Source organism: Arvicola amphibius, chromosome 12 (assembly GCF_903992535.2).
Source record: "Arvicola amphibius chromosome 12, mArvAmp1.2, whole genome shotgun sequence".
Lineage (NCBI taxonomy): Eukaryota > Metazoa > Chordata > Mammalia > Rodentia > Cricetidae > Arvicola > Arvicola amphibius.
The window spans coordinates 155,542,320-155,555,664 of NC_052058.2; the positions used below are offsets into that span (position 1 = coordinate 155,542,320).

General features: G+C 37.2%; 3 protein-coding genes across 3 annotated transcripts; 1 reads left to right on the forward strand and 2 right to left on the reverse strand.

Annotated features, from left to right (window-relative positions):
- LOC119802983 (olfactory receptor 14C36-like) lies at positions 1-939 on the forward strand. The gene has a single exon (XM_038314175.1). The coding sequence runs from the start codon at positions 1-3 to the stop codon at positions 937-939; it is 939 nt and encodes a 312-aa protein (XP_038170103.1).
- Positions 940-5,060: 4,121 nt separating this feature from the next.
- On the reverse strand, positions 5,061-6,029 carry LOC119803013 (olfactory receptor 14A2-like). Its single transcript, XM_038314212.1, has one exon. The coding sequence runs from the start codon at positions 6,027-6,029 to the stop codon at positions 5,061-5,063; it is 969 nt and encodes a 322-aa protein (XP_038170140.1).
- A 5,706-nt stretch (positions 6,030-11,735) lies between these two features.
- LOC119803012 (olfactory receptor 14A2-like) lies at positions 11,736-12,695 on the reverse strand. The gene has a single exon (XM_038314211.1). It carries the CDS (start codon positions 12,693-12,695, stop codon positions 11,736-11,738), a length of 960 nt encoding a protein of 319 aa, XP_038170139.1.
- Positions 12,696-13,345: the final 650 nt, after the last annotated feature.

Genomic DNA, 13,345 nt, shown 5'->3' on the forward strand with positions numbered 1-13,345 from the left:
ATGACCAATTCCACCCTGGTGACAGAGTTCCTCCTGGAGGTTTTTGCAGAGACTTGGGAGCTAAGGCTCCTACTCAGTGTTCTGTTCCTGCTGGTGTACCTGGGCAGCCTGTTAGGGAACCTGATCATCATCATTGTTACCACAGTTGATCAGGCCCTGAACACACCCATGTACTACTTTCTCAGGAATTTGTCCATCTTAGACATGTGCTATGTTTCTGTCACTATCCCCAATGCCTGTGTCAACTCTCTCACTGGCCACAGGAATATCTCTGTGCTTGGCTGTGCAGCACAGGTCTTTTTGGTCTTCTTTTGTGCGTGTGTAGAGATTCTCTTTCTCACTGTCATGGCTCAGGACCGCTATGTTGCCATCTGTAAGCCTCTCCTCTATCCAGTAATCATGAACCACCAATTCTGTGTTCAGATGACGCTGGCTTCCCTATTTAGCTGTCTTGTCATTGCAAGCATACACACTATCGAAACATTCCAGCTCTCTTTCTGTCACTCCAATGTTGTCTCTCAGATCTTCTGTGATATCCCCCCTTTGCTGAGACTTTCTTGCTCAAACACCTTTAACAACAAACTCTTAATTCTCCTGACTGCCATTGGGCTCAGTGGTAGCTGCTTTACATTCATTGTTATATCGTATATTCACATATTGTCAACTGTGTTGAAGGTTCCTGTCAAAGGAGAGCGAGGGAAGGCCTTTTCCACCTGTGTCCCTCACATTATTGTGGTGTCTATGTTTCTTAGTTCTGGTGCCTATGTATATCTAAGACTTCCCGTAACTTCACAAGTAGTTCAGGAGATTGCTCTTTCTGTATTTTATACTGTTTTTCCACCATTCTTAAATCCTATCATCTACAGTCTTAGAAACAAACAGATAAAAGAGGCTGTGAAGAAAGTAACATTAAGAGCTTTTTTCCTTAGGAGAAAATAAAGAAAACTTCTATTGGTCATGGTTTGCAATATTAAGAAATCTGACTAAACACACATACACACACACACATATATTCACACACTAATAGACAAATACACACACCACAAAGCATTTCCCTTTTATTGACAAAATAATTGTTACAAAATGTTTACTGATTATACTTAACTCTCTCTCTAGGCCTGCCTCACCTGTCTTCCCATTTGGAGCCCTCTGTTTTCTGCTCTCAATTGAAAACAAGCAGACATCTAAGGATAAATAATAAAATGAAACAAGATATGATAAAACAAAAACTAGCTCATCAGAATAGTACAAAATAAACTAATGGAAAAGAGCCCATGAAAAGGACAGACAAAAATGCAGATTCCCAAGCATACATATATATATGCATTCATATATATATATATACATATATATGTGTGTGTGTGTGTGTTTACATATATTAAATAAAGATTAGAAAGCAGTAAGTTTTTAAAAAGAGAAAACAATTAAAATTCCCTGACAAAATATTGTGAGTCACTGAACCTCAAAGGATGCCCTTGAGTTTATTGTTATCTGTGTACTGCTTGGTATGTACACTATCCTTAAGAGTTGTTTGTTTATCCATTAATAAATGGGACCTCCTGAAATTAAAAAGCCTCTGTGTAGCAAAGGAAACAAGACAAAATGACGGCCTACAGAATGGGAAAAAAATCTTCACCCATTCCACATGAGAATGAAGTCTGGTGTCCAAAATATAGAAAGAGCTCAAGAAATTGGTCATCAAAACAACAAATAATCCAATAATAAAATTGAGTACAGCCCTAATCTGTACAGATATTCTAATCAACAGAGAAATCTAAAATGGCTAAAAGACACTTGTGGAAAGGCTCTACATCCTTAGTCGTCAGAGAAATGCAAATCAAAACAACTCTGAGATTCCATCTTACACCTGTCAGAATGGCCAAGATTAAAAACACTGCTGACAACTTATGCTGGAGAGGTTGTGGAGCAAAAGGAACACTCTGGCATTGCTGGTGGGAGTGTAAGCTGGTATAGCCCCTTTGGATATCAGTATGGTGATTTCTCAGAAAATTAGGATATAACATTCCTCAATATCCAGGAATACCACATTTGGGTATATATCCAAAGAATGCTTAATCTTGCTACAAGAACATGTGCTCAACTATGTATAGTTGTTTGTAATAGCCAGAACCTGGAAATAACCTAAATGCCCCTTGAATTAACAATGGATAAGGAAAATTGGTACATTGACACATTGGAGTACTACACAGCAGAAAAAAATAATGACACCTTGAAATTTGCAGGCAAATGGATGGAGCTAGAAAACATCATATTGAGTGAGGTAACCCAGACCCAGGAAGACAATTATCATATGTACTCACTCATAAGTAGTTTTTAAAATAAAACAATGAAAACCAGGCTAAAAATCACAATCCCAGAGAACCTAGACAACAATGAGTACCCTAAGAGAGACATATAATATACATGGGAAGTAGAAAAAGACAAGATCTCGAGTAAATTGGGAGCATGCGGACTATGGGAGAGAGTTGAAGGTGAGGGGAGAGATGGAGGAGAGCAGAGAAAAATGTAGAGTTCACTTCTCAGCTTGGTCGATCACCTTCCTGGACCTGGGGGGAGTTGGGAGGACCTTGGTCTTAGCATAGAGTGGGGAACCCTGATGGCTCCTTGGCCTTGAGAGGGAGGGAGGGGAGGTATGGGTGGAGGGGAGGGGAGGGAAGGGGGGAGAAGGAGGGGAGAGAAAGGGGAGAAGGAGGGGAGGGAGGGGGGGAGGAGGAGGGAAGGAGATGGAAATTTTTAAATATAAAAAAAAAATAAACCATGAGGAAAAAAAAATAGTTTATCAAGTGATTTTATGCCAGTCCTTTTATTAAACTGTACATTTGTAATGCACTTTGATATTATCTATGGTGATACCTCTAGCAGTTTGTTATGCAAGGTTAATTATACCTATCTTATTTTCATTGTTTATTTTGGTTTTGTTTGGTTTTATTTGTGTGTGTGTGTGTGTGTGTGTGTGTGTGCAGACACAAAAAACAAACAAGCAAAAGTCTTAGTTCAAAGGGAAAACACTTAAAGCACCTTATAGAAAAGGGCGATTTTGTAAAAACTTTGCTAGGTAATGCAAGATGATTTCCTTGTGGTTCTCAGTATCAATGGGTATTGTTAGTGTGATGTGGTTTATTTGTCTCCTATTTTATTTTAAACTAGGACTTGAGATTGCATTGAGGTCCATAAAACAAATTCATGTACAAATTCATTAGTGGTTTGAGTGGCATCAAGCATAGATAGGCCATTTCCTTATAAGCCGATGTTTTTCATCAACTGTCACACTGAAAATTTAAGGAACTGCACTTCATTCATTATGTGTGTTATTGACAATAGTTTTGAATATGTCAGAGTATAGCACAGAATGGAGAGTCCCTTTAGTTTTTACTTGGAAGATAGAGATAAGCAATTTGTCTCAGTATGTATAAGGCTAAGATGTAATAATGTAAGGGAGAAGGCCATTGTTTTAATTCATGATGTGGAGTCGGTTAACCCATAGTCAGAGTGATTATACAATATTTTTAATACAATTGAAAGAGGTCATACATTCAAAGCATTGTTTTTTGGAGAAACGAAACCTCAATATTAAAAGCATGCAATTATTCTGATATAGCATAGACTTTACAAAGATAATTCACACATCAGAAAGAAAATATTCTATATTTGAAGTCAATGAAAAATTTGTCAAGGGAATTTTATATGGGCAATTGATTTATTCTTTAATTTCAGTTCATTACACAAATTCTTTCTATACAATGATGGGAAATTTTACCTGCACATAGTTAGATATCAGGGTATTCTGGCCTACAGGAAGGTTAATGGGCATATAGAAAGTTTTTGTGGTAATTGTTACTCTTGTAAAGAAACACCCCACACCAAATACAGAACCGAAAAAAATATAGAAAAGTAATTTCACCAAATTGCAACATGGTAGACCAATAAATTTCTGGGGTTACTTACTTACAGTAGCATGAAGAAGACAGAGCTAACATTATCAAAAAATGCTCCTTTTACTGAAATTGATGACAGCTCATCATTGCTGCAATCCTTCATGGCATTCAGTGTGCTTCATATATCATAGAGAATTAAATAGGCACTCAGGACACTTAGAGAGTCTACTCAACGCAGCGACTGTTTGCTGCTTCAATAATTATGACAGAGGGACTTGTCTGTATTTTCTTAAGTCTCTAGAACAAGTATAAACTATTGAATTACTTAGAGAAATGAGCTTCTCATCTCTTACCTCTAAATAATGTTTGTATTGAAGAAAAATTGCAGAAAATGAGCCACACAGATTACCACTTCTCCACTGTCTTCCTGATAGTACCCTCAATCTGTTTGACAACTATTTTAATTTAACGCTTGAGTCATAAAAATCGGCTTTGGGGGGACCTAGCCTGTTTGGATGCTCACCTTCCTAGACCTGGATGGAGGGGGGAGAACCTTGGACTTCCCACAGGGCAGGGAACCCTTACTGCTCTTCGGACAGGAGAGGGAGGGGGAGTGGAGGGGGGAGGGGGAGGTAAATGGGAGGTGGGGAGGAGGTGGAAATTTTTAATAAAAAAATCCTGTAAAAGGTTTGTTTTTTTCTGTAAGCATTTGGTACTACTTTAAAGAATGGGTCAGGTCTCCAGATTGCCCTGGTTCTACTAGATTAGATTTCCTTTTTTCTCCCTAATATACAGGCTGACCTAGGGATCATGTGTAGATTTACCTTTTTTGCACACATGCTTTTCCAATTTAAATTAGCTATTCATTTGTTTGTTTGTGTAGGAAATGAGTCTGATTGAAAGTTTAAAAATAATGTACCATGGAATGTTAATGTAAAATTCCATTTTAGCAAGTTATATTTCTCAAATAAGAACAGTTTTATCACACAAGAGAAGAAACAGGTACCATAAGTTTATATATAGTGTGATGAAATCGAATTTTCTGCTCTTGTATAATATCAACCTTAATCTTAGTATTTATTTACTCTCAGCAAAATATGAATATATATAATAATATTTCTAAAGTCAAAAAATATAAAATTTGCTAATATCTTGGGAGACATTTTACCACTGACAGATACTTTGAAGTGTTAAATGAAGTGAACCCTTTGGGTAAAGATTTTGCTGTAACCTCCTCAGAGCACACTTGACATCATTGTTTCTCAGACTGTAGATCAAAGGATTTATTGCTGGAGATAACACAGTGTAGATCACAGAAAAAAGCCTGTCTGTGATTGAAGGTTCTTCTGCGGGAGCTTTCAGAAATACAAAGCAAGCAGTAGCAATAAAAATAGTGAAAACCGTAAGGTGCGGGATGCACGTGGCAAATGCTTTGGACTGCCCTTTAGCGGTAGGAATCTTCAGCACACTGGAGAATATGTAAAAATAAGACACCACAACACATATAAAGCAAAACATACCTAGACATACACCAATTCCAACGCTTGTATAAATGGCTAAAACCATTTTGGAGCATGAAATGCTTAGTAATGAGGGAACATCACAGAAAAACTGTGGGATCACATTGGAGCCACAGAAAGACATGGAAAATGTTCCAACTGTGTATATGGCTCCAAAGAGTACTCCAGTAGCCCAGGAAACACCCACCATCAGCAAACAGGTAATACCATTCATGATGGTGTCATAGTGCAGGGGACTGCAAATGGCAACATAGCGGTCATAGGACATGGCAGTCAAGATAAATACATCCCCTCCTGTGAAGGAACTCAATAAAAATACCTGAACCGTACAACCAAGAATGGAAATGAAATTGTTGTGTGTTAGACTATTTACAACAAAATTTGGAATGGTAACTGAGACAAAGAAGACATCCATCAGGGACAGATTCTTCAGGAAGAAGTACATGGGTGTTTGAAGCTGCAGGTCAAGGGTAGTAAGAATGATGATGATCAGGTTACTAATCAGGGCTGCCATGTACATCACTAGGAAGAACACTCCACATGCAGTCTGTAGCTCCGGGACGTCAGAGATCCCCATAAGAATGAATCCAGTTATTGCAGTGATATTGGCCATATTAGACTCTTTTCGGGCTCTATCAGCAGGAAAGGAAATGTAAAGAAATATTGGCATTGTCTCAAGTAATATAACATGTATGTACATAAAAGCTAAGTGAAAAAGATTTAAAGAAATTATACAGAAGGTTCAGACACATTTATAGAAATATTTTCATTTCTGTCTTCCTTCTTGTCAGAACAATCTCCTGTCTCTCTCTCTCCCACTATAGTATATTATTTTTTTTGTGTGTGTATGTATATATATCCATATTTCTTCTCTCCCTCATTTCCTTCTCTGACTGTTCACCTTTTCCTCCTTCTTCCTCTCTTTGCTCTCCAACCTTGGAAAATCTGTAAGGGTTTATATATGCAAACATGGTTTTCTATGATTCAGATATGTGACATTAACTCTTATGAATATCATATAATGTGATATAAATAATTCTTTTAATTTTAAATCTGTGGTCAAAGAAGTTTGGCAAAAAATTTTCATGGTTTTAGTAAGGTCCTGATTCCATTTAAGTATTATAAATAAGTTATTCTCTTATGAATACTGAGTCTTGTCAGCAAGTGTTAATAATGATTTTGGATATTTATACTATAGAGTCAAGACAGATGGTTTAAAGATATATTTAAAATTACCTCAATTTGATAATCACACATGTATCAAAAGATATCATTACCCCATTTAATATACAATTACTATACATCAATATGCATAAGCCAAAGAAAAAGGCTGAAAAATAAAATACATAAAACTGATAATAACATGAAATGGCTTTTTTAATTACTCTAGACACAAACTTACATTTGTATGAGATTGCTATGAGGTTGGACAATGAAAATTGATCAATTTACCAATTATTTTTGTCAACTCTTTCTTAACATTTTTCCTCAAAAAATTTTAAAAAATAATAACACAGAATTGGATTGTTCATTACTTAAACTACTGCAAAGATCCCATTGAAATCTAATGAAGATACAAAAACTTAACTTTCCTTCCCTAATTTAATTTGAATTTTATTGTCTTAAACTTTGAGAGAAATTGCTACTCAACTCTGAGGGTAAGCATTCTATCTACCTCTATCCAGGAAGGCTCTCCATTAAAAGCTGAAGAAAAGATGATTTAACCAAGATGTTTCCAATTTATTATTATCAATCTTTTACATCTTCCATAAAAATCACCGAATCATCTTTATTATTTTCTGTAAACCATTCTTGAACAGTGGAGGGATGCAGGCAGATGAATCACTGATGTGGAGGAAGAAATATCAAATCTTCCAAATAAAACATTTGACAAATATATGGCCTGAAAAGCAAATAAAGATTGTTTATCCTGACATTTTACTTTCAATTAAACAGGAATTGCTTCTCTAAACAGAATAAACTGTTATTATCTGGACACTGCTGAGACACTGTGTGATCAGATTGAGATAAATATCAACTAGACCAGAGTCTGATTCACTATTTATTATTCACTTTTACTGTTTAATCTTGGAATTCTTGCCAATACTTTGCAAGACAAGGCTATCCAATAGAGATATATTTTCTAACTCTCTTTCCAAGCTTTCAGTATTATATTCAATGTTTGGTTTCTGTTGAGATCATATATTCCTACTGTGCTGTGATATTCAAAAGTCAGGATCCCTATGACACAGGGTTAACTTAAGAAAATTCCAACCAAACATTTCCTCATTTTCCTCAGTGATTTTTATAAAGTTATCTTCTTTGAAATTCACTTTTCAATATTATCTGTATGTCTTGATACAAGTCAAATGCTACATGTTCTAATTGTATTACTTTATTACAACATCAAAATTATTTAGATAACTTTATTATTTATTGTAATACAAGTAGGGAAATTTCTCTGTGTGTATGTGTCTATTCTGTGTGTTTATGTGTGAATGTGTGTTCTGTGACTAAGTGATTGAGACTCAAAACATTTTTTAATTTTTTGTTTTGATTACTAAAGATGCTTTGTCTATCCTGTCATGGTAACAACTTTAAATTGTATTGAAGTTATTCCTCACCATTTGTGAAGTTTTCTTATTTTTCAGAAAATTCTTATCAGAAATTTGACTAAATTCTTAAATAGTAACCTCACTACTGCCTGAATGCCATGCTCTCTTAAGGTTCCTCTGCCTAAGAACCTAATCTAATTCTGTTGAACTCAGACTGACTTAACATTCCAGAATATGGGCAGGCTTCATGAAGATTTATTGTCAGAGTACAAGAAAAATCCCAGGCAGTGGTGGCACAAACCTTTAATCCCAGCACTTGCTGGCCAGAGGCAGACATGTCTATGTGGACTTGAGGCCAATCTGATCTACAGAATGAGTGCCATGACAGGCTCAGTAAACCAAAAAAAAAAAAAAAAAAAAAAAAAAAAAAGAAAAAAATGCTTTGAGTCCAGTTTAAAGTGACAATGGAGCCCATGTTTTACTTGTGGAGCTTCATGTGCAAAGTCTCCACTATTTTCATTTTGCTAGGAAAAATCCCCAAAACTGTTCCACTGGTCTCTGGTCTCTGAATTCTGAAACTGAAGGAGAAAGATAAAAGGGGGTACAGCAGAAAGGAGAAGAGGAGAGAGAGAGATAGAGAGAGAGAGAAAGAGAGAGAGAGAGAGAGAGAGAGAGAGAGAGAGAGAGAGAGAGAGAGAGAGAGAGAGAGAGAGAGAGAGAGAGAGAGAGACAGGAGACAGGGAGGGAGAGAAAGGGGGGGAGCCACAGCAGCAGCTACCTCTCTGGGAGAGAGGCAGAAAAGAAGAGAGAACTCAGGCTGGAAGCAGAAGGAAATCTGCTAGCCTGGGAGGTGGACAAGAGAGGGAGTGGGCAGGGTTTGTCAGGCAAACACCACAAGGCTTGTAAAAGGACGTCTCCTCTCTACAGATGGGTTCTTAAGGCTGGACTGGCTCTAGTCTAGGTGACTCAGAAACCAGAGAGGCTAGAGTCTGCTCTGACTAGTCTCTCACATTGGGGACACCTACTAACGCTCCAAAAGGAAAGCAAAGAAAAAAGGAGGAAGAAAAATCCTAGGGAACCTGGGACCCCAGTCAAATGCATCACACAGCATGTGCAGTGCTAGCACAGGAGGACTGACCCCAGGTTGTCCAGTCACGTTTTTATCTATGGGAAGCAGGGGAGAGCTCAACCTTAGCTGTGAAGGCTGTGGTTGGGGACTGGAAGGAGAAAAACTCACCACCAAAACTGCTGGTGTGTGTAGAGGTCAGCATTTATGCAGATGGAACACGTGGTTGTTATGAAAAAAAAAAATACCCAGTTCCAGATACTGACCCCAGGAGAGAGGCTGGAGATCCTCCTCAGTCTCAGGCACCAACCAATGTTAACGTTTAAGTAAAATGCTGCAGATTCCCTGAGGGGCACAGCAGCAGAAACGCTGCAGGTCCCTGAGTGGCAGCAGTGAGCAGCAGGCCATTAGGGCCAGCAGGTCCTGGGCAGGGAGCCACGTGGCAGGTGAGAGACCTGAGAGACCTGGGGAGGGGGGTCAGCCAGTCCCATGAGGAGCCGCAGTCGTGGTGGATGAGAGACTGAGACAGATAGGCATGGCATGCAGTGTGAGGTTGAATTTAGTGGGTTACGGAAGGGAAGGGAAAGAGGAAAAGGAAAAGGAAAAAGGGGAAGAACAGAGAGAGAGAGAGAGAGAAAGAGAGAGAGAGAGAGAGAGAGAGAGAGAGAGAGAGAGAGAGAGAGAGAGAGAGAGAGAGAGAGAGAGAGAGAGAGAGAGAGAGGCGGCTGAGGAGAGGAGCTACAGCAGCAGCTACTTCCTTGGTAGAGGACAGAAAAGGAAATAGAACACTCAGGCTGGAATCAGAAATATCTTCCTGCCTTGGTAGTGGACAGTGAATGGAGTGGGCAGGGCTTTCTCTTAAAGGGGTAGCCCATTGAAAATCTCCCCTTAATTTCTCCTTTACCACATCTTAAAAATAGTTGAGTGGGGTGGTGTTACTGATATTGTTGTATATGTATGTTTAAACAGAAGAAAGGATTTTGAGATAATTTGGAAGAGGATGTGGAATTCTTTGGAGAGATGATAGAGTGTAGTGGAAATTAAATAAATAAGAGTATACATGCAGGTAATTCTAGAAAATAAAATATATGTGAAAAAATAAATCTAAACAAATAAGTCTTTGTCTTGAAGTATTTTCTTTGATGATTTTATTTTAAAGTATTGGGTTTTAACATTGAGGACTTTGAGGTTTAATAATTTGTTGAAAGCCATTGGTGAGTATGGAAAAGTTTATAAAGTGAAAGTATATCAGGAATGAACAAATAATAGAGTCAATCGTATAGCAAGTGAGAATTATGCTTTTTAAAGTGAGTTTATTTCTTTTGTATGTTAGCAAATGTGATTTAATGGATATCTTCAACTTAATCATATTTAGTTGTTTCTTATTTTGCTCTAAATTGAGCTTTTATTTTCCACAGAAATTGAGGTAGCCAATGTAATATACAAATAGAGATTGCAATCATGAGTAGGCATAAGGGGCCTAATTTTTTCATAATTTGTGCTGACTACTCAAGTTCTGTCAGTAGAAGGTTATATTCTTGTCAATTGCAGAGGTTTCGGGTTACATTTTGCTCAGTATTGTGTGTATATGGGTAATATGAAATCATCAGAGGAGATAGAAGAAAGTTGGATGCCATTATTTACTGACTGATTGAGAAGAATACATTGGATTGTTTTGTCTTCCTATGTACCTAACAAAGATGAGATAAGAGAATGAGAGAGCTAAACACTGACATGATCCATACAGGATTTCAGCTAGCAATGCTGTGTCAAGTTGAATGTAGAATATCATTAACATAATTGAAAGTGAGAAGAACATTGTGGAAAATTCATAGAAAACTGAATTTCTTTCCTGATGCAAAGCTTATTTTGATAAAATAGCATCCCCCAAATATAATATACACTAAAAGCCATCATTCCCATCAGAGACACAAGTGAAAAAATTCAATCATAGCCATGTGATTTCTGCTATAGATGTAACAGTTTCCACTACCTGTTTAAAGCCTCCAATAGAAAGCATTTGTCTTCACAGAGGAAGAGCTGAACACTTCCTCAATTACAGACATTAGTATAAAGGTCACAGCTGAGAGCTAGTGGCACACACCTTTAATCCCAGCACTTGGGAGGCAGAGGCAGGCAGATCTCTGTGAGTTTGAGGTCAGCATGGTCTACAAGAGCTAGTTCCAGGACAGGTTCCAAACCTACAGAGTAACCCAGTCTTGAAAAACCAAAAATAAAATAAATAGATTAATAAAGACATAATAAAATACACATATAGATTTTACCAGTACAGAGTACCCAAGTATCTTTCTATAAATACTTTCTGCAGCTCTTCAGGTTGTGCATTATTAACTGGGGGTAAATATCAGATAAACTACTATATTTAATTTATTGCTTTCTCTGTTATACTGATTCACAACTAGGGAGAAGTTCATAGGAACCAAATGTGAATCTTACTTGGGGGGTAATTTGCATTCTATATATGGACACTCTTAACCATCTAAATTGTTTTGTTCATCTTCTTTATATGAAATATAAGATAATAAAAAATAAAATTATTGCCGATATTTATTATTTTCTTTCCAAAGATAAAAACCGTAAAATGGATGGGAGAGATGGCACAACCAATACAGCTTAGGCTCACAAACAAAAAAATATCTGAAAACTTCCTAGTAAAATGTGATGAATTGTGACACTTTTAAACATTTTGATGTGTTACGTGAAAGAAGTCTCTTGAGTAAAAATGCTGAAGTAACCTTTTCAGAGCACTACGAACCTCAGTGCTTCTCAGGGTGTAGATCACAGGATTAAGGGCTGGAGGTAGCACAGGGTACAGCACAGAAGACAACATGTCTGTAAGTGATATTGTCTTTGAGGGTGGCTTCAGATAGACAAAGCAAACAGTAGCAATGAAAACACCGAAAACAAGGAGGTGGGGGACACAGGTGACAAATGCTTTGGACTGCCCTTTAGCAGTAGGAATCTTCAGTACAGTGGAGAAAATGTAAAAGTAAGAGATCACCACACAGAAGATACAAGAGATACCTAGACAAAGAGCAACCCCAAGACTTGTGTAAATGGCTGCAAATGAGTCAGAGCAGGAAATCCTTAACAAAGAAGGAACATCACAGAAAATCTGTGGAATTACATTAGAACCACAGAAAGGCATGGAAAATGTGCCAACTGTGTACATTGATCCAAAGAGTAATGCAGTGACCCAAGATACACCCATCAGAAGCAAACAGGTGACATTATTCATAATGATCTTATAGTGCAGGGGGCTACGAACTGCAACATAGCGGTCATAGGACATGGCAGTCAGGACAAATACTTCTGCTGATCCCAAAGAGCTCATGAAAAATAATTGACATGCACATCCAAGAGTAGAAATGAAATTGCTGTGAGTTAGGCTACTGACAAAGAAATTTGGGATTGGGACAGACACTAGAAAGACATCTAAGAGGGACAAATTCTTCAGGAAGAAGTACATGGGCGACTGGAGTTTCTGATCCAGGGTGATGAGAGTGATAATGAGTAAGTTACTCACTAGTGTCACCAGGTATATTAACAGAAACGACACTCCACATAGAGTCTGTAGTTCCTCAATATCAGAGAGCCCCATAAGGATGAATCCAGTTTCTGCAGTGATATTGGACATAATATATTCTTTAACAATCTGTCAGATGAAGAAAAAATGAATAGAAATTGGTAAAGTCCTAAACATTTACACTGGAATATATAGACAAACTCAGTGGTAAGGAGTGAAGAAACTACCTAAATTACTACTATATTTTCATAAATTTTTCATTTCTTTCTCTATTATTCTCACAGACTTGCCCTCTCCCTATGTTTCTCTATGGATATCTCTCTATTCTATCTTTCTCCCCCTCTCATTCCCTCATTTTTTGTCCCCTTTTTAATCTCTCTCTATGACCTTACCTCATAGACTTTTAAAATGAAGACTAATTAGCATGAACACAATGTGATAAAATTAGTTTTTTTTACAACTATAATTTTAAGATTAGAGAAAATTTCATAGTATACCATGGCTTAGGTTTCACTTTAATAAATATTTAAAATATAGAACATAAAGTTAAGAAAAGATAAAAACTAAAATGGCAGAATTTCAATAAATCTTGTTGCCTCAACCTTGTCCTTTTATAAGAAGCCTATGGGATTTTATAACCAAGTAGTTGGTCAAATTATTGACCTTTGTCTCAAATATTTAATTGGCACCTTTTTTTTTCTCATGGTTTATTTTTTTTTATATTTAAAAATTTCCATCTCCTTCCCTCCTCCTCCCCTCTC

Excerpts from the sequence above, each read along its gene's own strand:
- LOC119803013 (XM_038314212.1), bottom strand. The coding sequence starts at position 6,029 with ATGGCCAATATCACTGCAATAACTGGATTCATTCTTATGGGGATCTCT.
- LOC119802983 (XM_038314175.1), top strand. The coding sequence starts at position 1 with ATGACCAATTCCACCCTGGTGACAGAGTTCCTCCTGGAGGTTTTTGCA.
- LOC119803012 (XM_038314211.1), bottom strand. The coding sequence starts at position 12,695 with ATGTCCAATATCACTGCAGAAACTGGATTCATCCTTATGGGGCTCTCT.